The sequence below is a fragment of the Rhincodon typus genome, chromosome 21 (assembly GCF_021869965.1).
Source record: "Rhincodon typus isolate 14 chromosome 21, sRhiTyp1.1, whole genome shotgun sequence".
Lineage (NCBI taxonomy): Eukaryota > Metazoa > Chordata > Chondrichthyes > Orectolobiformes > Rhincodontidae > Rhincodon > Rhincodon typus.
The window spans coordinates 16320930-16347163 of record NC_063352.1 but is presented as its reverse complement, the minus strand read 5'-3'; the positions used below and the strand labels follow the sequence as shown (position 1 = coordinate 16347163).

General features: G+C 38.8%; 1 protein-coding gene across 1 annotated transcript; it reads left to right on the top strand.

Annotated features, from left to right (window-relative positions):
- The first annotated feature begins 1145 nt into the window (after window positions 1-1145).
- LOC109937277 (cytochrome P450 2K1-like) lies at window positions 1146-25474 on the top strand. Its single transcript, XM_020535884.2, has 9 exons — window positions 1146-1357; window positions 6691-6853; window positions 9778-9927; window positions 12606-12766; window positions 14592-14765; window positions 16216-16357; window positions 22359-22546; window positions 23695-23836; window positions 24920-25474. The coding sequence occupies exons 1-9, from the start codon at window positions 1157-1159 to the stop codon at window positions 25093-25095; spliced, it is 1497 nt and encodes a 498-aa protein (XP_020391473.1). The 5' UTR covers window positions 1146-1156; the 3' UTR covers window positions 25096-25474.
- Window positions 25475-26234: the final 760 nt, after the last annotated feature.

The window sequence follows — 26234 nt, the reverse complement described above, 5'->3', positions numbered from 1 at the left end:
TGTAACCCTGATCCCCTTACTAATCAAGAACTTATATATCTCTGTCTTAAATACAGTCAACGACTTGACCTCCACAGGCTTTTATGGCAATGAGTTACACAGACTAACCACCTTCTGGCTGAAGAAATTCCTCCTCATTTCAGTTCTAAAGGGCATCCCTTCACTCTGAGTCTGTGCCCTCAGGTCCTAGTCTCTCCAACTCGTGGAAACATTTCCTCCATGTTCACTTTATCCAGGCCTCTCGTTCTGTAAGTTTCAATCAGATACCCCCTCATCCTTCTAAACTCAATTGAGTGCAGACTCCTGCTCCTAGGCTCACACTCCTGGCCTGCCCTCACCACTGCACTCCTACCTCTACTCTTGGCGCTAGCCTGTATCCCACTGCAATTGGGGCCTTAGCCTCTGTCCTGCCTCTTTAACACCCCCGAGAGCAGCACATGTGCTGATAATGATATTACCATGCATGGAACGCAGTCATGCTGTGTTTTTCTAAAAAAATAATTCATTCCAATGTATATGGCACCTTCCAATGTATATGGCACCTTCCAATGTATATGGCACCTTCCATGTATATGGCACCTTCCCATGTATATAACACTTTTCCATGTATATAACACTTTTCCATGTATATGGCACCTTCCATGTATATGGCACATTTCCATGTATATGGCACCTTCCCATATGTACAGCAGCTTGCATTGGCCTCACAATATCCCAAACCCCCAAACCGGTTGCGGCCAATGAAAGACTTTTTGAAGAGTAGCTAACTGTTGCAATGCAGCAAACACAACAGACAAATCGTGCACAGTCAGCTCCCATAAATAATAATATTTCAATATAACACATTGAAGGTGTTGAGAATAACCCCAGTCTTTTGCATTCTATATAACCGGCATTAAACCAGATATCAACACAGAACAGTACAACACAAACAGCAAAATGCCACTGGTGAATAAATGGAGAGTATCACTGATCTGCAAACTGGTTTCCAAAGTTGAGAGTCAGTCCTTTTGGACTGGCTGTTAATATTTACTTAGATATATTAATATTCTATCCAAGTGTATTATTTTTAACTTTTGAAGATTCTTTACAGCCAAAGACCCTACTTGACTTTACTCATTTGTTTCTTGCTTTTGGAATGAATGCTTAGTACATCATGTCTTTCCTCAATGTCTTTGTTGGTGACACAGTCACCTCAGTCCTTCTTTTGCTTTTGATTGGAATTGTTCTGTTGTATTTATATAGAGGGTCCAAACCTTCAGCTGCTTTCTACCTTCCCCCATGTCCAACTCCTTTACCATTGATCGGGAACCTGCATATGCTGGACCTGAAAATGCTCTACAAAAGCCTGATGGAGGTCAGATAAGTTTATCTTTGTTAAATTCTATTGTGTCAATGTACTCAAGATGGTGGTGGAGAAAAATAAGGCTGTAAAAGGAACAGACCTGCTTGCCTATCCTGAATCATGTTGTCTGGTTAGAGCTTTATGCAGTAGAATCACTATGATGATACTAAGGTTTATCATTCTTAATGTTTGGATTGAGTTGTTGTGTATCTTGTTCATGTAATGCAGAGCTAGATCTGAATTCAGTTTATTTACATGATTTAAAATATCTTAGAAATTTGCAACACTTTCAATATACAAGTAATTACAGATAGGGGCAACACATCTAATTTTTCTTTAGAATTTTCTTGTTCAGTCTTGAGTCAGTCACTTGACTCACTCCACCCAAACACTAAAGTACTCAAACACTATACAAGGATCTGTGTTCAGACAAGCTAAATCAAACACTGCAGTGGGAATAAGAGGAGAATTATGGAGAATTTCTAGAGAAATCTGAATAAAGAAAAATCAGACTCTGTTACTAATACTTAATTATCTATTAGTCAAAAGCGCAGCCTTTCTGCTCCTATGATGCTGCTTGGCCTGCTGTGTTCATCCAGCTCTGCACCTTGTTGTCTCGGATTCTCCAGCATCTGCAGTTCCTACTATCTCTTAAGTTTGGTAAAGGCTGTTAGTCAAGTTGTAAATTCAACGCATACATGGAAGTTGAGGATTGCTGGAGCAAAGTTCAGATTCTCTGATGGCATTCAGCACAAACATTGGAGGAGTCTCTGACTCGGGTGTCTTGGGAGGTTAGTACTTAGAAGCAAACTTTTGTAGTTGACTTCTTACAGGAACATGATTAGGGAATTCTGCTCCTTGAATCTGTCTTACTATAGGATCTTTTACATTTACCTGAGAAGACAGAAAGACAGAGCTGTGATTTAAAAATACATCCTAATTATGGCACCTACAACAAAGTAGCTCTTTCTTAGTACTGTACTGCTCATGATATGCAGTCATCTATTTTCCTTAGTGCTGTTAGAGGTCATTTTTTTCAGCTGTCAACCAATGCCTTTCCGACTCTACCTTAATGAAGCTTGTAAGAGAAGGCTGAGCAGGGGAGCTAATGAAAAGGTTTTAACAGTGTAGACACAGAGAGAATATTAAATAAAAATCAAAAGAAATGTGGATGCTGTAAACCAGAGATAAAGACAGAAATTGCTGGAAAAGTTCAGCAGGTTTGGTAGCATCTGTGAAGAGAAATCAGAGATAACATTTTGGGCCCAGTGACCTTTCCTCAAAACTAATGGTAGGTAGGAAAATGTGGGTTTTTATACAGAAGATAGGGTGGAGGGAGTGGATAAGGAGTAAACAATAGGTGGGGATAGAGCCCAAAGACAGAGAAAAACAGTCGGCCAACAAAAGAGTAGATAATGATCTGGCTAGGAGGGTGAATAGTTGTTAATGGAGACTGTTAGTGGCTAACAATGGGTTGTGTATAATAGCAGACTATATGATTACAAGGCTTGGAGTGTGGCCGAGCTGCCAGGAGGGGGAGAGTTAGAACATAGTGGAGTTCAAACTCTAAACTTATTGAAATAGATGTTAATCCAGAGGGCTGCAGGGCCCCCAAGTGGAAAATGAGGTGTTGTTCTTCCAGTTTACACTTTTGTAGTCTGGTGGACTGATCTCTACATTGGTATCCCAATCCCACACAGCTCATTTTTACTTCCTTCTGATAATCCATGACTGGGACTGTCTAGGCAGACCTATTGTTTCAGCCTGCACCTAACCCACAGAGCTCATCTCTTCCTACCTTGACTTGGTCTTTTCTCCCCTGGTCTAGTCCCTGCCCACATACATCCGTGATTCCTCTGATGCTTTATGCCAGTTTCAGAATTTCCAATTTGCAGGCTCCAGCCGCCTCCTCTTCACCATGGATGTGCAATCCCTCTACCCGGATGGTCTCAGGGCTCTGCGTTTCTTCCTGGAACAAAGGCCTAAACTGTCCCCACCCACCACCACCCTCGTCCGCTTGGCTGAGCTTGTCCTCATCCTCAACAACTTCTCTTTTAACTCTCATTTTCTTCTGGTCAGAGAGGTTATGCTGTCTCTTTGTGGGGTAGGTGGAACATTCCTTGTTCGAGTCCTATTCTGGCCCCCACCCACAACTCTTTCTCCAATATATTGATGATTTTATCGGTGCTGCTTCCCTTTCTTATCCAGAATTGGAAAAGTTCATCAATTTCACGTCCAATTTCCACCCTGCCCTCACTTTCACCTTGGTACATCTCTGGATCGTCCCTTCCCTTCCTCGACATCTCTGTTTCTATTTCTGGGTATAGACTGGCCACTAAAATCCATTATAAATCCATCGACTCCAACAGTTACCTGAACTATATGTCCTCCCACCCTGCTTCCTTTAAAGAGTCTATTCCATTTTCCAAGTTTTTCCATCTCCATTGTATGTGTTCTGATGACGCCAGCTTCAAAAAGGGAGCCTCTGGAATGTCTACCTTCTTCCTCAACCTAGGATTCCCCAGCATCATTGTTGAAAGGGCCCTCAACCGTCTGACCTGTCTCCTGTACTTGCGCCCTCACCCCGTCTCTTCCCTCCGACAACAGCAATGGGATTCCCCTTGTCCTTACCTACAATCCCACCCGCGTCCATATCCAAAACATCATTAGCCACCATTTCTGCCACCGCCCAGCGAGATGCCACCACTAGGCACACATTCCCCTCCTCTCCCTTGTCTGCCTTCCACAAGAGACCATTCCCTCTTGGATACCCTGGTCCGCTCTTCCTTCACTCCCAAAACCCCACCACAGCCCCATGGCACCTTCTCCTGCAATCCCTAAAAGTGTTATACTTGCCCATTTACCTCATCCCTCCTCAGCATCCAAGGGCCGAAACATACTTTCCAGGTGAAGTAGTGTTTTACCTGCACTTCACACAATCTAAAAACCGAAAGAACTGCGGATGCTGTAAATCAGGAACAAAAACAAAGTTGCTGGAAAAGCTCAGCAGGTCTGGAAGCATCTGTGAAGGAAAAAACAGATTTAACGTTTCGGGTCCAGTGACCCTTCCTCAGAACCCTCTGAGGAAATGTCAACTCTAATTTCTCTTCACAGATGCTGCCAGAACAGCTGAGCATTTTCAGCAACTTCCGTTTTTGTTTCTCACACAATCTAATCTACTGCATTCGCTGCTCACAATGTGGTCTCCTCTACATTGGGGAAACAAAGAGTAGACTGGGTAGCCACTTCACAGAACACCTACACTCTGCCCGCAGAAATGACCCTGAGCTTCCAGTTGCCTGCCACTTCAATACATCACCCTCTTCCCTGGTCAGCATCTCTGTCTCAGACTTGAAGCAGTCCTCCAGCAAAGCTCTGCATAAGCTGGAAGAACAACACGTCATTTTCCACTTGGGGCGCCACCAGCCTTCTGGACATAATATTGATTTCAGTAACTTTGGAGCTTGAACTCTCCTATGTTCTAACTTCGCCCCACCCCACACACCAGGCCTTGTAATAGGATACAAAAACAGAAGTTGCTGGAAAAGCTCAGCAGGTCTGGCAGCATCTGTGAACAGAAATAGGAGTTAACGCTTCAGGTCCAGTGACCCTTCCTCAGAACTGTCTTAAAGAGCTGAAGGATGAAATGGAACTGCAGAGTGGTGCAAGCTTGAGCCAGTGTGAAGCGGTGCTGTTGGAGAGAGAAGTCGAGAGTGTGCATATGATGCTGTATGACACTGAGTTTGGATCTCAGGATGTGATGAGAAAAGATGTCTGTGGAACTTTGGACGTCGCGAAGAAACCTGTGATCCTTGGTGGATTCAAAGCACAAGGGATAAAACTTGAGTTGAAATCCATGTGGGGATTAGTCTAATCTGGAGGCAGTCATTGAGGAATGCGATGTGGCTGTGGAACCAAGTCTCAGCAAATACATCGTTAAACACCAGGAGTGGCAGTGAAATTAATGTCGGTGGAAAAGAAAAATGATTGGAATGGAAATCCCATTGGAGAAAGGAGCAGAACTTCTTCAAGGTGGGTATGCATAGAAGAGTTGTGGTAGCGAGTTAATACTAAATAAAAACCGAGAGAACTGCAGATGCTGTAAATCAGAAACACAAACAGAAGTTGCTGGAAAACCTCAGCTGGTCTGGCAGCATCTGTGAAGAGAAATCAGAATTAATATTTCCTCAGCGCCTTCCTCAGAACTATGTAATCACATACTCTGCTATTACACACAACCCATGTTAGCCACTAATGGTTCCATTAACAGCTATTCACCCTCCTAGCCAGATCATTATCCGCTGCTTTGGCTGTCCAACTGTTTTTCTCTGTCTTTGGGCTCTATCCCCACCTATCATTTACTCCTTACCCCCTCCCCCCACCCTATCTTCTGCATAAAATCCCACATTTTCCTAGCTACCATCAGTTCTGAGGAAGGGTCACTGGAACCAAAACGTTATCTCTGATTTGTTAGATTGTTCGCAGATGCTGCCAGACCTGCTGAGATTTTCCAGCAATTTTTGTTTTTGTGTACAGAGAGAATATTTCCACTTGTGGGAAGCAGAGCAAATCCAAAGCCAACAATATTAAGATGGTCACCAAGTAGTGTAAATAGATAATTCCAACAAGCCTTCTTTGCCCAGAGAGTGGTGAGAATATGGAACTTACTACCACAGGGAGTGGTTGCAGCGAACAACACTTTCGCATTTAAGGAGAAGCTTGATAAACCTACAGAGTAGAAAGGAATAGGGGGTACGCTGATAAAGAATTAGAGCAGAAAAATTTTTGAGTGAAGGATAAAAACTGTCATGCACTAGTTTGGGCTTAATTGCCTGGTTTGTGCTCTGAATATCCTATAAAGTCCTGTGTAATGTAAAATTAACTCCATTTACACAGTCACTGTATTGTTTGGTTTTGAGACTTAAACTAGTAATTGACAGCTATAATACATTTTACATGCACTCAATTCAATAACACATTTCCTCATGATGCAGCATGTCATGTTATCGCCTTCCGTTGTAGATAACTCGTTGAAAATTTCTTCATGACCTCTGTGTAACTTCTGGTCCTTTTAGAAATCTTACTAGCACATTGCGGGAAACTTTGAACAACCCAGAAATCTTGAGGGCAATCAGCAGTAGTATTAGATACAAAACAAGAAATGTTGTATTTGCTGACTGGTTTCTGAGTCTACGTTCACGTCTACTCAAATCAGACCTTAATGGGGTAATTGGTCCAATACCATTCTTTCAGTCCACACCTGAATCCACTTTCACCCCTTTCCCCTCCTCCTCCACCCTCACCTGCTTTATGGTATTGACACGCTTATTTTGGTTTAATTTCAGTTATCGGAGAAATATGGATCTGTGTTTACCATTCAGCTGGGACTGGAAAAATTAGTGGTGCTCACAGGGTACGAAACAGTGAAAGAAGCTCTTGTGGATCATGCAGACACATTTGCAGAGAGAGCAAAAATCCCAGTGCTGGAAATGCAGGCAAATGGCTATGGTAATTGGCAACTCTTCCCTTTCCTATTGCAAGCCAACACATCCAAAAGTTCTGCGAGCCAATGCATTATTTGCTCTTGTATCATATTTATCATTTTGAGTCATGCAACCATGCTTTTATTTCTTTCTTCTTAATGAATGTAAAGTGGTTGGGGTGATGTCCTGCTAGATTTGTCTCATGATGGTGGACTGGGCAACAAGGAAAAAAATCAGTGCCCTGGCTAATGAATTGCATAAAGGTTTGAGGTTAGGAAGGCAGGACGGGAAGATATCAGTCAAGGCAGATTTTTGCTAAAATTCTGAAACCGCGTTGGAACTGTGAGCAAATTGTGACACACTGTCTCAGTGACCATAAAGATAAGGGAGTCAAGCTCCAGACAACCCTTTCTCCCCACTCTCCTCCCCGACCCTGTGTTTATTCAAAGATATCCTTGAAGAGACAGACAGAGACATTTGGCGAGGACTTTGAATAGGACAGTGATGCGATTATAACCCAGCGACATGAGCTAAAGCCAGATATTGCCTATTATGGCAAAGTCAGAACAAGAAAAGAGATATAAAGAAAAGGCTTTGTGAACAACTTGTTACTGAAGTCAGGTACAGCAGTTTGGTCATGTGCTCCAGAGATGCTTCAGGAGATCTGTTCATGGATTTGCCATGTGAAGCTGACCCAGGTTCATAAGATCTCTAACAATCAGTATCACAGTGAGTATGTACCACTGCTTAGTAGTTAAAAAAAGGTGCAGTGGAATCATACCCACGTTGTTGTGTGCCATTGGTAGCTGATTGATAACATATGGCCCCAGTAACGGATCCTGCATTATGAATCATTGATATTATATATATTTGTTAACATAACAAAAACAAAAAGATCACAGGTTCAGGAAAACATTTACAAAGGTGAATTTAGGTTCCATTGAAAAATGCTGGATCAGTGAACTGTTGCAGGCTTGGCAGCATTGTGAGAAGTCTTATTCATTGAAAGGGATATTTCCATTTGTGATGGAATCCAGAACATCTTAATATACAAATAAGAAGCATGAGCAGACCATTTTTTCCTTGCTACCTGCTCCACCATTCTTTAAGATCATGGGTGATCTGATTGTAACCTCAAATCCACATTCCTATTGCTTCCACATTCGATTAGCTTTTCTAATTCTTTGCTGCATCTGTAACCTAAAGTTTTGCACTTTATGCATTCAGACACCCAGTTCCCTTCATATCTCAGAGCAATGCAATCTGACACAATTTGGATAATGCATTTCTTTTTTATGCATCCTGTTAAAATGGACAAGTTTGCATTTTCCCACATTAAATATCCATTAGCCAGACCTTTACCTACTCATTTAATATATCTATATCTTTTTGTAGCCTTCTCATGTCCTCTTCAAAACTTTGTGGTATTAGCAAATTTGGCAACATTATCTTTTATGCCTTTGTCCAAAATTATTTACATAAATTTCCAAACAGTTGAGGTCCCAGTGACTCATATGCGCCTACTGTTTGTTTCTTGATATCCAGCCAATGTCTTCTTGAATGCCTCAATTAAACCTCCCTCCACCACATTTCCAGGTAGCACATTCCATGCTCCAGCCAATGTACTATCCATGTCAATATGCTACCTCTACATCTTGATCTTTTATTTTTTGCAATAATCTTGGATGGCACATTTTTTTCAAATGCCATCTAGAATTAGGGATCATAAATGTAAAATAGTCACTGTTAAATCAATAGGGAATTCAGAGAAAATACCCCCCCAGAAATTAGTGAGGCTGTGAAAGTTGCGAGTGGTTGAGATGACTATAGATGCAGTTAGGGGTTAGCCGGATAAAACATAAAGAAAAAAGGAATAGAAAGATAATCTGATAGGTTTAGGCAAAAAATGACCTTAGCACTGTACAGATCGGGTGGCTTAATGATTTGCTTTTGTGCTGTGCATTCTGTGTAATTCTAAGTAAATTACTGCACTGGGGCAACTACAAATGTAGGGATCAATTCAACACAACACTTCATGATGGAACTTGTTCTGTTAACAGTTTCAGTTGGTGCAGAACTGGTTGGAAAGTTACTCAGTACTGTGGAACCTCCTGGAAAGTTTAAAGAAAGCTCAAGTTAAAACAGTGGGGAAACATTTAGGATACAGTGCTTCACATGGTTCAGGATGGTGGTGGAGAATGACATGCAACAATCCAAAGTAAGAAAAATCAATTGATGCAGAATTGACTTCAAAGGGGCAAGAACTGAGTTCAGCAAGATTGACTGGAACATGGGATTGGTGGGAAAGACAGTAACAGACCAATGGGCTACTTTCAAAGAACAGACGGTTTGAGGTATATTCCCTCAAATGAGAAAGGTAGGACAAACAAATCTAGAGTTCCCTGGATGACAAAGGTGGTAGAAATTAACGTTAGAAAGAAAACATGTGCTTATGACAAGTATAGGGCAAAAAACATATTGAGAACAAACAGGAATACCGAAAGCTAAGAGGAGATTTACACATGAAGGTAGAAGGCATGGCTGAGGGCAAAAGGAATAAGAAAGTGAGGGCATAGATTGAAAGCAATGTGCAAATAAAGAAAGGATGCTGGGAGAAAAAAACATTTTCATACAGTGAATAGTTAGAGTATGGAACACACTGCCTGGAAATGTAGTGGTGGCAAATTTAGTTGGGGCATTCAAGAGGGCATTGGGTAATTATTTGGATAGAAATAGTGTGTGGAGGTATGGGGAAAAAGAGGGAGATTGTTAGCAGGTAACAATGTGGGCTTGAAGAGCTGGTGCAGGCACACGGGCAGAATGGCCGCCTTCTGCACTGTAACAATTCTGTGATTCTATGATGGCATAAAATCCTGACATTTATTTCTACTCTGGTCCTGAATGTACTGGAAACAAAGTAAGTTATCTTCCATTTGATGTACATTCCAGGTATTTCTTTTGGACATGGGGAGTCATGGAAACAGATGCGACGATTTGCTTTAATGACCCTACGTAATTTTGGAATGGGAAAGAAAACGATTGAAGATAAAGTTACAGAGGAAGCTAGGTTTCTAGTGCAAGAAATCCAATCTCACGAAGGTTAGAGTTTAGTTCCATAATTATATTTTAGCGATCTATTGGTGTGCAATCTGCTTACATTACTCTTGCAGAAGTATTCAATGTTACTTTACGTTTCAATTTTACTTCAGGTTGTTAACATTCTGGCATACTGGAAGGTCTGCTTGGTGTAATACATTGTCAAACATTACTTGGATATTGGACTGAAATATGTCATTGGCTCATCACTGTGTCTGAACCCGAATCTCTTCAACTAATACCTATCAAAGCACACTTTCCAGTGAGAAGTCATATTAATTATAAAAAGTTGTTTCCAATTGTGGCAGGGACCAGAATTGGGACCAGAAATATTAGGTACTCACAAATAAATCCATTGGGAAATTCAGGTGAAGTCTTGACACAGTGAGAGGTGAGAGTGTGAAATTTGCTAGCATGAGGACTGGTTGATGTTAGAACACAGATGCTCAAGGACCGGTTCACATGAGTAGCACAGCTGCCTTTGAAAGGAAGGTACATGAATGCAAGAAGGAGAAATGAATAAGAATATGCAAAAAGCCAGAAGGGCAAAAGGAATAAGAAAGTGAGGGCATAGATTGAAAGCAACACGGCACAGATCAATTGGCTCAATATAGTTTCTGTGCTGTATGTGTTTTGTGTAGTTCAGGAAGGTGATCAGGAACAGGAACCCTGGCTGATTATTTACATAAATTGCGAACAATTTAAGTCCCAGAACCAATTGCCAAATCATTACCTACATTACATCTTACCAGGAAAAGAATGCCTACTCTGTTTCCTGATAGCCAGCCAATCTTCTACCTATGCCAATGCACTACCTGAGGAACTTTTATTTTTCGCAATAACCTTTGATGGGATACTTTATCAAATGCCATCTAGAATTAGGGTTCATAAATATAAAATAGTCACTGTTAAATCTAGCAGGGAATTCAGGAGAAAATACCTCCCCAGAAATTAGTGAGACTGTGAAAGTTGTGAGTGGTTGAGATGACTATAGATGCAGTTAGGGGTTAGCTGGATAAAAACATAAAGAAGAGAGGAATAGAAAGATAATCTGATAGGCTTAGGCAAAAAAATGACATAAGCACTGTACAGATCAGATGGCTGAATGGCTTGCTTTTTTGCTGTGCATTCTGTGTAAGTAAATTACTGCATTAGGACAACTACAAATAAAGGGTGCAATTAGTGTGCGCTCAGTTCAAAACACACTTCATGATGGAACTTGTCCTGTTAACAGTTTCAGTTGGTGCAGAACTGGTTGGAAAGTTATTCAGTACCATGGAACGTCCTGGAAAGTTTAAAGAAAGCTCAGATTAAAACAGTAGAGGAGCATTTAGGAGACAGTGATCATTGTTTCGTAAAGTGGTGGTGGAGAATGATACCCAACAATCCAGAGTAAGAAAAATCAATTGATGGAAAGCTGACTTCAATGAGGCAAAAATAAAGATCACCAAGATTGATTGGAGCAAGAAATTAGCAGGAAAGTCAGTATCAGAACAAGGGGTTACCTTCAAAGAACAGATGGTTCGAGGCATATTCCCTCAAATGGGAAAGGTAGAACAAACAAACAAATCTACTGTTCCTAGATGTCAAAGGAGGTAGAAATTAACTTCAGAAAGAAAAAGTGTGCTTACGACAAGCATAGGGCAGACAATACATTACCATTGAAGAGGAATACTGAAGACTAAAGAGGGGATTTCCCCTGCCTTACTTAGGATTGCTGTCATGAAGTTTATCGCCTATAAGTCTATATCAAGGAAGATTAGGGGAGATTTTCCCAGTGTTGCAGTCTAACGTTAGAACAGATGCTGTGGTGATCATTCCATGGCTGCTTTTAGATGATGAGAAATTTGTCAGACATGATTTCCCCTTCATGAAGACATACTGACTCTGCTTGACTATATTTTGTAGCTATCAATGCTCTGTTACTACATCCCTTATAGACTTTAATGCTTTCCCAATAACAGATGTTAAATAAACAGCCGTATTCTTTTTTAACCTGTTCTTTTTCAATCTCTCTCCTATTTTGAATAAGGGTGTTGATATGGCAATTTCCCAATCCTCTGGGACATTTCCAGAATCTAAGGATCCTTTGAAGATTACCACTAATGCATTCATTATCCAACATCCACTTCAGAGAGCTGGCTGTTAAGAATTTAGCTGCAATGTTTCCTACAATACAACATGGCAGTCCAATATGTACAGGTAGTCCCTGAGTTATGAATGGGTTTGATTTCTGAGTCCATTCTCAAGTAAATTTGTATGCAAGTCAGAACACTATGCAGGATCAATATAAAACAGCCATTCATAAGTACAGAACGTGTTTGTATGTCGGATATATAAAATTAAACTTCTTTACAAACTTCTCATAAACACAATCATTCATAAATCGGACTTCTTTAATCAGGGACCCCCTGTACTTGCATTGCTGTAAAGTGCTCAGGAATGTGCTGAGTTGTAAAAGTTGTGATCTATATCCAGTTCTTCCCTTCATTTTTTACTCTGTTCTGGAAAATACCATCAAAATCCCCAGAAATGGGACCTTCCTGGTTTATGTGACTTAGAAACTGAGCCATCAGCTGAATGGAATATGGGACTTTAAAGTATCAGAGGGAATTGAAATAAATCACATTTTTCATTTCAAATTAACCTTTAATTTCATGTTGATCTGCTTTTGCTGGCAGGCCGACCCTTTGATACATCTGTGCCTGTCACCTCTGCCATGGCCAACATCATCTGCTCAATAGTTTTCGGTGAACGGTTTGATTACAAGGACAAAACATTTTGTACCATAACAAAGCTGATACGTGAAAATTTTAATCTACTTGGAACTTCTGGAGTCCAGGTACATGATCAACGTTACATAAATAGTGAAGTGATACATTTTAGTAGGAAGAATGAGGAAAAGCCATATACAATAATGTATACAATTCTAAAGCAGGTTCAGGAGCAGAGGCCTGGGGTATGCAAGGGCAAATTGTTGCAGGTGTCAGGCAGTTTGAAAAAAAAATAGTCAATGAGATATATTGAATCTTGGACTTTAAAGATAAATGTGTAGAGTATAAAAGCAAAGAACTTATGGCAAATTTTTTGTTCAGCCTCAATTGATCACTGTGTCTGATTTCTTGCATCACACATTAGGGAGGAACTGAAGGCATGAGAGAGAATACAGAAAAAGATTCACGAGAATAGTTCTGAGAGTGATGGCCCTTAGTTTTGAGGGTAGATTTCCAAACTGGGGCTGTTCTCTTTAAAGAAATGAAGTTTTAGAAGAGATTTCAAACAAAATTATGAAGGGCCTGGATAGAGGAGATAGGATTAAAACTGTTTCCATTGATAGAAGGGACAAGCACAGCAAAAGCTCACCAAGACTCCTCAGAAAGCTCCTTCCAAATCTGTAAGCTCTACCAATTGAAAGACAAGGGCAGTAGATACATGGGAACATTACAACCACTAACAAGTCCCTCTCCAAGTTTTTCACCAACCTGACTTGGAAATCTATTGCTGTTCCTTCAGTGTCACTGGGTCAAAATCCCGAACAGTACTAAAACAGAAATTGTTGGAAAAACTCAGTAGGTCTTGCAGCATTTGTGAGGAAAAAATCAGAGCTAATGTTTCGGGTCTGGTGACCCTTCCTCAGAACTCCCTACCAGAACTGTGGATTTATCTACAGCATGTGGCCCACAGCAGTTCAATAAATACAAGCCTAGCTGCAATGCCCCTATCCGATGAACAAATAAAAAGAAATTCCAGGTGATTGGCCAAAGAACCAGTGGCGGCCAGAGGGAAAATCTTTTGCCACGGCAAATGGTTAGGATCTGGAATATCTGCTTGAGATTGTGGTGGAGGCTGCTTCAATTTTGACCTTCCAAAGGGAATTAGATAAATGCCTAAAGTGAAAGATGTCCATGGTTATAGGGAAAAGGCAGGGAGTGGGATCAGCAGAGTTGATCTTGCAAAGAGCTGGCATGGATATGATGGGCCAAATGGCCTCCTTCTATGCTGTACCTGTTCCATGGTTCTATTTTATGATTCTACAATAGAATTTAGATTTGTATTTGACTATTTTGAGTAGCAAAATTAATCCTTATACAGTTCTAATCTTTTGGGGCAGCCATTGCTTAAATCTTTTCAATTCATAAGCAAAGAATGAAATGGCATGTTAGAACTTCAAGTGTGTGCTCCAGTTTGCTGTTCTACAAGGATATCACAATTACATTAATAAGACACCAAAATCAAACGCCATACTAAAATTATACTAAGTCAGTATAGTTTTACTGATTAGTTTAACCACCACACAAGTCATGTACCAACATAATGTTTAAACTCTTTTGTTTAGCTTTGAATTGACATTCACCACAATCCCTCTACAGCTGTCATCTCCAGACACTGTCTCACCTCTACTGTTGAAATACTGATACTCAACAAACCCTTTACTTTGTCTTACTCTTGTTGTTATCTCTGGTACCTCATTCTTCAACCTAGGTAGCATTTTATGATTCTCTGCCAGTTTTCCATATTAATTTGCTTTAGATGAAGGGTTAATTTAAAACAATTATTGGGAAAACCTCCCGTTTTAAACAAAAATTGCCTGGACTGTTCAATTTCTGTTGCATGAAAACCTTGGTTGGATGATTTGTGAAATGATAATCATCCTCTATATTCCCCAGATGTACAATGCTTTCCCTTTCCTGGGCTTTCTGCCTGGAACCCACAAGAAGATATTTGAAAACAGAACACAGATGGTTCAGCTCATCATGAATTTTTACAAAGAACATGAGAAAACATTGAATGAGAATGATATAGGGAGCCTGATTGATGCTTTCTTGGTAAAACGGAAAGAGGTATTCCAATGATTTTGCTTGTTGTGTTATTTTTGAAAATCCATTCTTAGTATAAGGCGTATGAGCAACTGAATAACATATATTACATCACTATAACTAAACAACACCATTAGACTAAGTACGAGGAATTGCCCAGCAACTGCTGGATAGTCCAGATTTTGTAATAAGATGCGGACTGTGCTGACTAGATAGATTAACTGCATTAAAACAAGAAGGAGATGTTTTTCAAGCAGGAAATGGGTAGGTGATGTTGTATCTTTCCTGGGGTATACATCATGCCTTATGGTCAGAAATAGTAGGGTCCAGACCCAAAACGTCAGCTTTCCTGCTCCTCTGATGCTGCCTGACCTGCTGTGTTCATCCAGCTCCACACCTTGTTATCTCTATGCCTTATGGTCAGTTCTATTGAACTGAACAAAGATGCAAAACCAAGAAGGCATCTACCTTCTCCAGTGCATGCAAAGAATCACAAATCTCTATCTAAAGTAAGAACAATTAAGTTCTGACTGTTACCCTGGCCAATGTTTAACCTTCAAGAAATACCTAAAAACTGATGATCTGGACATTTAAGAAACATTCAGACAAGTACATGGATGGGATAAGTATGGAGGGATATGACCAAACGCAGGAACATGGGATTAGTTTAATTGTGAAAACTGGGCAGTATGGGCAAGTTGGGCTGACTCTGTAACTCTATGGTCACATTGCTATTTATGGGATCTTGCTGTGTACAAATTCTCTACTACACTTACAATTTGCAACAGTGACCATACTTCAAAAAAGTACTTTATTAGTTGCAATGCACTTTGGCACATACAGAAGTTACGAAAGATGCTGTATAAATGGCAAGACTTTCTTCTCTTCTAATGAAATTGGACATCAGATGACATTCACAACAGGGGGCAGATGTGAGCCTTTCATTGTGTCCAGGCCCAAACTGAATTTCTGTTTGAAGATCGTTGACATGCAGCCTATTAATGCCCGTGATAGAATGTCTGCCTCTTCTCCAATTCAAAAGCTGGAATTACGATTCTGGTAATGAATCAAGTACTTGAGCCAAAAGTACAATTACAGCACTTACCAACATAATGCAGTCCATCTGATAGAGGTAAATTCACCTTCCAAATTGGTCCTAAAATAAAATTAAACCACCAGGAGATTTTGGGCTATTTCTGCAAAGGGCCAATTGCATGCATCAAATGCTTGTCACAGTATTTTTACTTGATAAATGTTAATTGAGGAGGATAAATATTTGTACATGTGTGGAACAGAAATTATTTAGGACAATCAAAGATTACAAATCGATATTTATACCAACCCCTTGTGTTATTTGCTGACTAATCTAAATGACCCTAATGACCTTTCCTCATTCATGTTTTCCTTTACACAAGGCTGACTTCAATGATTCCAAAAGAATTTAATTTTAGCTTGTTTTATTTTTATCTTCAAGGAATCAAAGAACTCAGATTCCTATTTCCATGACAACAACTTGGTGACTTCAGTGACAAATTTATTTGCGGCTGGGACAGATACTTCCTCTTCCACGTTGCGCTGGGCCATTCTCCTGATGATAAAGTACCCAGAGATTCAAAGTATGGGTCTATTTTAATTTATTCATTAAAAACATTTGCTTGAGTAAAGTATAACATTGTCAATATTAATATGTTGGGGAAAGTCGTGGACTGTGGTGACTGATGGGGACCCTACCACTTTTCTACCTTCATCCTGATTATTTTCCAGGCTGGAAGGTATAAATAACCTTCCCACCTTGTTGGGGAGGTGAAAGAAAGATTGGCCCCTCCTTTCCTGATACCAAATCCCTTAATCAGGCACTTACTGTTTTGCAGGTCAGGTCATGTCCTGTGCTATCTACATCCCCACTGGGTTAACATCAGTGTTGGCAGAAAGGAGCCCTTAAATGAGCATTAATTAGAGACTTAAAGGCTACAATTGGGCCACCAATGTCAACTCTGAACCTTTTATTTGTGACACCCTCAGTCGATTGAATATTGTCCCAAAAGAATGAATATTCACATAGCATTCTGTGGACAATTTTTCTTTCCAGATTGTCCTTGGCAAGATTTACTTCAGAATATTTGACAAATACACCCCCAATGTATTCATTCTGCTGGTGCAATGATTCAGAGCCAAGGTGTTTTTAATGATTGTTATGATTAAGTGAGGGGAACAAATTGACTCCCCTCTTTTAACCCCTTTGTTTTCTATAACAAAGATTTTAAATTATTTTAGCATGCAACTATAGCACTTCAAATTAAAGTGCGGTTCACTGGTTCAAAGGTAAAGTCACCATTGTCCCAGAGGATCATGAGGCTGCTCTCTCATTAGAGGGAGAAAGAGATTGCTGGTCGTGATTTAAGCTGAGAGTCAGGCAAAGGGAAATGTTGAGAAGTCATAACCTTCACGGTGACCTCAGCCAGTATAGGAATTGAAACATACTGTTACTGTCACTCTGCATTATAATCCAGTTGTCCAACCAACTGAGCCAACAAGATCTGTTTTTTTGAATACCGGATACTACTTATTGGGAAACAAGCAATGTTGCAGTAAGATTGTTGATCCAAGGTCACTCCTGACTTGCTGTGCTCGATATCTAATTGTAAATATTTAAATGCCTCTGAAGTTCAAGGACCAATCTGAAATTCATTTTTATTTTATTTTATCTATGAGACATTGCTTCAATTCTGCAGAACTTCCATTAGAGCATCATCAATGTGCATCATAAAGATGCCTGCCAGTTTGTCTTTGTGATGGCAAGAAAACATCACCGGGTTTACTTTTAACTGAATGTAATTCACTTTTAACAAGATGGATCTAGTTGAAAAGTATCACATTGTTGGTATGCCATTCAACATATAAACACACGTGTATTTAATTTTCCTTCTATATCATCAGCAGTAGTTTCTAGAATTCGAAATTTGAGAATTTTTCCTCTTGCAACATCACAGCATTTATATCAATAGATTTACATTCCCAGGAGTACGTTACTAAAAAATCTAAAAATCATCAGGCTCATTTTTCGTGCTGTAGGGGAATTGAATCTAATACCTTCATCGCCAAGTCTCTCTTAGAAATCCGAAGGCACTGGTCTGGCTTATACATACCATTAGGGAGCACCTTTTCTAAGTATATCCATCTGTGTGATAAGGCTAGATCTCCCCAGTTTGGAACCTTAGAGTATAACCAAATTCTTTTTAGCATTTCAACTGTTTTTGTTTTCCACCCTTATTCAACTTACCGAATTTGTTACTAGCCACCAAAACACCTCAATCATAAGGACTTTGACATTGCATGGTATCTCTGACCTTTTTATGGTTCTTATTCCCATTATCCAATGACTGCAACTTGCTCTCTTATCTTAAAAGATTTCCCTTCCTGTGATCAGAGTTCCTTTTGCTAGTCCATGTTCTCTTGCTATGGTCATGCTCACTTCCAGAGACAGATTTACAGAACTCACATTGCATTTTTCCATCTTCCAAATCTTTACGTCATTTTGTCAATGTGTGCATCTTATCTCCTGTCCCCCATCTTGCACAGTTAGCCAATGTTTGCATTTGCTGTTGGCTTTCTTTTATCCCCCTATAATGGTGGCATTCTCCATTCACTAGTCCCTTTTGACGTATATGTGACTCTAGGGCCAAGGTTTGGTAATTATCCTTGGGACAAATAGTCATACCCCGTTCTTCAGTATCACCGGTTTCCAAGCAAACCTTTATCTGCCATCATCATTTCTTGTAATTTTCCAGCAGACGTCAATGTAAAATGCATGGTGCCTCATCACTTTTTAAAATTTCAGATAAATGTTTAATCAGTGTCAATTAACCTTGAGGAATGTACTCTAGCAGTTTAATTGCCACGTTGTAAAATTACTGTTTTTCCATCATTACCTATAACTTTACATGGATGTTTGTACTTTGTCCAATCTTCTTTTTTGTAATATACATGCCCCTGGATTAAAATTAATCTCCAATAGCCACACAGAAAACTGCAATTCTTGAATTATCTGAAACATCAGCCTTAACAAACGCCCTTCTTCCTGAATGTGGAGGAGCCACATTGGACTAATATTGGACTAGGTTGGACAAAGTCAGAAGTCACACAACATCAGGATATAGTCCAACAGGTCTATTTGGAATCACACAAGCTTTCGGTGCACCTGACGAAGAGGCTGTGCTCCGAAAGCTTGTGTGATTCCAAATAAACCTGTTGGACTATAACCTGGTGTCATGTGTCATGTGACTTCTGACTTCTTCCTGAATGCAGGGAATTCAGGTGGTGTCAGAGAACCATTGAGCTAATTGCATTTCCTTTCCAGGCCAAGGAACGATCACTCATTATCGAAGGAATTTTTGGATTTCTCTCTTTAAAACCAATTGATACAGATTGCATTCCCCAGCCCTTTGCAGTGAGCTCGTTGCATGGACACTGAAGTCAGGAGTTAGTTTACAACTTTGTAGGTCTGCTAGGATTTCTATTACCTCACTAGCTGCATTACTAAAAGGAACTTTTCACTGTCGAGTTCATTGTGACACTGTTCATATCTCCCCTACTGTCCATTAGGAATTTAGCTGGTATCTTCATTCTAGTCTCTATTCATTTTTCCATTATCTTGTCCATAAGTGTTTTTTTCTTTAATATGTTCTATTGGCATTAGCTAAATCTAGTTGCCACATCTACAAAGAGCCAGATGAAAATTATTTTCTTTCTCCCCCTTCAAGTCCATTTCTACAATTTAAAGTCTCTTGCTCATGGAACATTAATTAAGGGCCACGATTATGTCCTTTTCTTCCTCCATGTATCATATTTGTCTTTGATCTTCTCCATACAGTTAGTGTACTCATTGTCCCTTACTCCTTCATCCTTCAGTTGGATTTACAAGATGGATAGGCAAACTGCTAATGCAAATTTAAAACAATTAGCCTGTTTTCCTTCATAATCCTATTCACCGATGCCACTATCACCTGCTTGATATTTTGATTGGAGAAGTTAGATTTTGTTAAAGGTCTAATATACAGACTATGCAAACTCAACATTCTGTAACTTCCCAAAAGCAATTGTCTCATCTCTTTCAAATCTAGTTTCACTTGAACTTTTTTTCATAGACAGCTTGCTTGACAGTAAGGTATTTCACTTGAAACTACAACTGTGCTGACAGAGTGGTTTATCCTAGCTATTTTACAGGGAGTCATCATTCTTTTTCGTGATTTCAGCACTTTGTCAAACCCAAACCTGAAGCAGGTTCAATTCTCAAATTCATTCGCTATACTTTGGTTTGCATTATTTAGAGAATCTTGGTCACATTTTAACCAATCCACATCATTAACTGTGGACATGCATTCAATTGTGCTGTGTTGGACAGTGATCCATCTGTGACTGGAACATTTGTTACTGACTAAAGCTTCTCCTTTCTTTTCTGAAAGATCTTTGCTATGCATCATTTCAAAATCTTTGCTATTCCATTTAGGAAAATTAATTGATTAGAGTCACTTCTGCTGACTAATCCCTGGACATTCCTGGGGTTCACTCTTCCAATTCCTGTCATTTATTATAACTGCCAAAGGTGTCTCTTATCATTGCTATTGGCTCTGATCCTTCTTTCATATTGATGCTTGCATCCATATCTAGACAGTCTTGAAATGTCGCTACTATTGACTCCCCCATTCTGTATTACTGCTGAACATTCAATTTATGCCATGAAAGCAGCTGGAAATTATTGTTTCCCCAGGATTTTTTTAGGCTTCCAATCTCTGTTCCAAAAATGTATTTCTTTCTGCAAATCTAACTCCAGCTAATGCTGGGTGTACATCCATGATTGACATCTTAACACCATCCATTAAAACAAAACACTGAATTAAGAAGACCTAAGTAAAATTTTTACAATACTGCAAATAGTCTGTTAAATTTCAGTACACATATCCTTCCAAAGACTGTCCATTCTGCTTTCTAAATTATCAAACTCTAACCATGCCTCATATGCCTTAATAGTTATACTTAATACTTAATATTACACTTAATAGTTTCTTATAAATATTATCCATAAATTTCAATAAATTTTCCAAACCTTCCTCAACGTTCAATTGTTGAACCTCTGGCGTTAAGAATACTTTACACTTGATCTTGTTTCTACTAGAAAGTGACAGTGCCAAAACCATACATTGCTTTTTTCTCCTAGTGACAATGTAACCTGGTAATTTCATATTAATTTGTTTTTCCATTGATCGTAAGGTTCAACTTCACAAAACATCAATGGAACATCATATTCTGGCACTTTGCTCTCTAAGGTAACTCCAATTATAATCTTCTATCTGAAGGAAATCTCTGTTTTCAATTTCTACCTTTTGATAACCATTCTCTGCTAATACTAATGAAAAATTCAAAGCCAGTTGGAGAGACTGAATTCAAGGTGCACACATCATTTCTTTTGTGGAGAGAGTTTATCGACCTTCTCAGTCTTTCCCCAATCATTTCACACCCAGTGTCACAGATGCTGCCTTTTTTAATTCATATGCTCACTATATAGGTGCTCAGACAATTAACAGGCATTGCCTTTTTTTGCTTAAGCATAAGTAAAGATATTAACAAACTTAACAATGTGATTAACCAGACATTATGATAGAGGAATAAAACTCCCTGAGCAATTAGTTAGCTCACTTACAGCCCCACTGAAATAGGCATTAATAGTGCAGTATTGGGGTTATTCAAATATTTTCAACTATTTTAGTACTACAACCTATTCTTGAATTAAACGCTTCTTATTCATTGATAAAATATTTTTGACATTTTGATTCTACTTGTTCAGTTGTCCTTTTCCTTTATCATCTCATTTTGGTCAATGGATATTTTAAAAATGTTCAGCTTTAATTTCTCCCTCTGTTTAATTTAATCTAATTTTCTAGTATTCTAGTATCTTGGTTCTAGTATTTTACTCTGCCAGCTATCTCTACCTCTGGCTCAATTGTAGACTTCAGATTTGTGAACAACTTCTAAAACTTATTGGTTAGCTGAAAACTGGCTTCAAGGGCTGTTTCAACAACACAAAAGCCTTAAAATCAATGTGTGCCTTTGCTGAATGAAAGAATGAGGAAATCGTGACCAAAGAGTCAATTTTATTTCTTTGGCATAATAAAGGCTCAAGCCAGGCATATTCATCCCCGACTGTTTTGATATAAAAGCTTCTGGTCATGACAGGACTCTTCAATTATGATCACTCCTCACCCTATTAGTTTTATCTTCTCTGTTCAAACAACAGTGTTTCATAATTGTGCAATTGTCTTTGTGTGAGGCCCCTAAATTCAAAAGGGATCATCATGGAGATTTTTAAACAGCAGTTAATCTACAACAAAATATGTCAAATCATAATAGAATACAGAAGATTAAAAAAAAACACTTGGATAAATTCACAAAGTCATGTTATTTCAATGTCCCTTGCTGAAATAGTTATGAAATAGAAAGCTTTACATTTATATTTTTGACCAAGCCCCTCTTAACAGATTAGCCAACATACAAATGGTTTGAAATTGATTTATTCTTTCATGATTGGGAATATAACTGAAGTTGAACTGTTTCTCCATTAAGGAAGTGTTCAGGGAGAAATTGAAAGAGTTATTGGAACAGAGAGAGTGCCCAGGATGGTAGATCGGAAGAGAATGCCATATACTGATGCGGTCTTGCATGAGGTCCAAAGGTTTGCTAATATAATTCCAATGAATATTCCACATGCAACAACCAAGGATACTCACTTCAGAGGATTTTTTATACCAAAGGTAAAATCTTTAAATAATACATTAAAGACATTAAAGATATGAATCATTAGTTAAAATAGCATGGTGTTAAAAAGGTACATAATGCATGTAAGAAATAGATCAAACACACTTTTGCGTGACTAGAGTTTAACATCTGGCAGATATTTTGCTTATTTGAGATGTTCAACTTTAGCCACTTTGAATCATCTCTGCAGTGCTGAGGTAACAATGGAGTTGAGAAAGTAAAGTCTTCAATAGATAAACATTGAACATGTTTGACTCAAAGTACAACTGCAATGATGAAATTCAGTGAAATCTTTAACCAAACCCAATAGAGTATAAGCTAAAGGAGGTCACGATTAACAGTTTTGATTAGACCTTGACTACTATGTCTGTTTGCTAAGAAACAAGAAGGTGGTATGCAGAGGGAAGAGTGCAGAGTCAACGTGGGATACTAAACTCTGGTTTAACAGTTCAATGTTATGAGAAAGGCTGGAGGAAGTTGAACGTTAAGCATTGAAAGCAGATGCTTAGAAGGTGATGATACAAAGACACCAAAAGTGGTTAAAGGACCAGAAATGATAAATCTTAAACAATATTAGTGGGCAGGATATAGGTACACAGGTTCAACAAGTAAAATATTAAATTTAGGACTCAAGCCAGTCAGTTATTCTTCACTGAAATGTGGAAGAGACTCCTAGATAAGCGAACGCTGGCAAAATGCCTAGAATCATTTGAAGTGTAGGAGGATTTGACCATTTAGGGTGTACTTTGATGAATGAAGTAAGATAAATAGAATGCTCTGCCTTCTCTTTAGTTAGCTTTTGAATCAAAAGACATTTCTATCAACTGGGTTCTATCAGATACGTAAATATCTTTCTGCTAGACCAGACCATGAGGAAGAATACCTTCATCAATTAAGTGTTATCCTTGCAATCTTTGTGCAACTGTCAATGGTTTTCTACAACTCTTATGGCACCAATTCCCAGAAGGAAACAAAACAGTAAGACTGGCAATGAAACATACTAATCTGACTCATCTTGTATACTTAACTCCAGTATGACCAGTTCATTCGCTTCCCACAATTACTGATTTTTTTTTACTGTTTTTCTTCCTTTCTGAATTGTTTTGGATGAGATGTTCACATTTGGGAATATTTTGTTTTAAAGGGAATGCAGGTGATTCCATTGCTGTCCTCTGTGCTGTACGATAAAACGCAGTGGGAAAAACCAAATGAGTTCAACCCATCTCACTTTCTGGATGCTGAGGGGAGATTTGTGAAGAGAGAAGCCTTCATGCCTTTCTCTGCAGGTATCAAATTATTGTCCTATTTTTAGTAAACCCCTTTATCATATAATCATTCTTTGTCTATATCTGGATACACTTTCATTTACATATATTTCTAGATTACCTAGCATCTATTATTTTCTTAGGTTTGTATTCTTAAATGAAAATAATTAAATAGAGAAATATAATGTTTCAGAAGTCAAGTTTCATCAGCAATCTCTCAAAATAAGTTTGAATGTACACATAATTTTAAAAATTTATCTATGTTACTCTTTAAATGTACCAACACAGTCTTTCAACTTGCTTTCTGATTTGTTCTGAATTAAACATACAGTCCTAACAACTATGTGGTTAGTTAGCTAGAGTCAGATTGGAGAATCACATCTCACAAAAATAAGAGGTGCAGATGTACTTTGGATAGATAGGTATATCATTACGCTTACCCATATTATTTCCCAGCCTCCCGCACAGACAAATTGCCAGCCCTCATTGCATTTCTCAGGCCTTCAGCCTACATTTCCTATTTAACACTCTAGTAAAAGTTAAAGTTGAAAATAGCTAAACTTTAAAATTTGTAGCTGAAAATCTAACAAAACAAAAGGAACACCTTTCCTTATATTAACCTCAGTGCTTCTGAGGTGCAGTCACTATTATCATGCAGGAAACATGGTCGCCAATTTGTATATAGCAAGATCCCTCAGACTTCAATGTGATCATGAACAGATAATCTGTAATTTTGTATGAAGAATAAATATTGACCAGACAACTTACTTTATCATATCGAAGAAAATAGCACCTTCAACAGTGTGGCATTTGCTCGGTGTTGCACTGGAAGTGTAAGCCTCCATTATGGGGCTAATCTCTGAGGCAGGTCTTGGACACACAACCTTCTGCTTCATGAGGTAAAGCAACTGTTTTTAAGTTTTCATCAAACTTTTAAAGGCATGAGTTGGTAGATCCTGAATAAACTCTATGTGTAGCCCCTGTGTCAGTGGATTTTATTGATCACCAAATAAGGTAAAATGCTATTTTAAAAAGACTGTAGCAGTTTACTCACCATGGTGTTGGAATATTTTCTGAATGTATTTTCTTCTCCGTGTTTCAAAGGGCGACGGATTTGCTTAGGGGAAAGCCTTGCCAAAATGGAGCTTTTTCTCTTCTTTACAACTTTGATGCAGAGATTCTCCTTCCGTGCCCTGCCTACGGCCCCCTTGGATCTCACACCATGTGTTGGTCTCACTTTATGCCCAAAACCTCACCAAGTGTGCGCCATAGTTCGTTAACAGATACAGCTCACGGCATTACTAATCCTTCAGGAAAACCCTAGGCTCTCCACAAATTGAAAATTAATCCCTTTTATGTACCTGCAAAACGCTGGAGGAATCTCACTGGGAACAGCATTAAAAAAAATTCATATTCTTTGAACATTTTGGTTTATGAAATGCAGAAATATAGGATACTGGGAAAAAAGAAAATCTCTATGACTGGACAGGTAGAAGATTATGTGATGAAACCTCAGATGATATATCTAACCAAATTTGTCAATTTTGTAAACAGTGTTGATGGGAAATGTTTGTCTCAAAAAAAAATCAGAAATAGTGGAAAAACTTAGCAGGTCTTACAGCATCTGTACAAAGAAAATGGAGTTAATATTTCATGTTCAGTGACCTTTGTTCTGAAGATTTTGTTTCTGATTTCCAGTGTCCGTATTTCTTTGATAATAGAGATAACAAGGTGTAGAGCTGGATGAACACAGCAGGCCAAGCAGCATCATAGGAGCAGGAAGGCTGACGTTTTGGGCCTAGACCCTTCATCAGAAAGTCTAGGCCCGAAACGTCAGCCAGCTTGTGTTCATCCAGCTCTACACCTTGTTATCTCAGATTTTCCAGCATCTGCAGTTCCTACTATCTCTGTATTTCTTTGGTTTTTTTGTTTAATGAATATTTCAATGTAATTACATCACCTCACCAGGGATGGCACTGTGATGCCTCAGTTTGGTATCCCATTTGAGGGTCACAGAGTTGGGGAATAGGGAACACTATCAATAAAATCACATTAATCTCCTATATCTTCATAATTTCTTGCAGTTATTCTTTTTCTTCTAAAATCTCTGGGTGGATGTCCCCTCGTATAGTATTCCATGAATTGTTGCTAAAAGCCTCACAGGGATATTAGCAATGCACTGTTCAATTAAAGAAAATGTAAAGATGTAATGTGAGGTTCTTTTTTGATTTTAACCCCTTATGCATCTTTTCTCTACTCTCCATATGACATAAAAATGGAATTTACTTATTTGTCTCCCTTGTTTGCATACTGTCAATCCTGAAGTTAGGATTGCTTAAACGTCTCTGCTAGAAAGGAAAACACATAAATAAGAGACTGAAAAATCGAGATTACATTCAGCAATCCTGCCTGAAAGTAT

Coding starts and splice junctions, on each gene's coding strand:
- LOC109937277 (XM_020535884.2), top strand. CDS start 1,157: ATGTCTTTCCTCAATGTCTTTGTTGGTGACACAGTCACCTCAGTCCTT. Junction 6,854..9,777: donor AATGCAGGCAAATGGCTATG/GTAATTGGCAAC, acceptor TGTACATTCCAG/GTATTTCTTTTGGACATGGG. Junction 14,766..16,215: donor TCTTGGTAAAACGGAAAGAG/GTATTCCAATGA, acceptor TTTATCTTCAAG/GAATCAAAGAACTCAGATTC.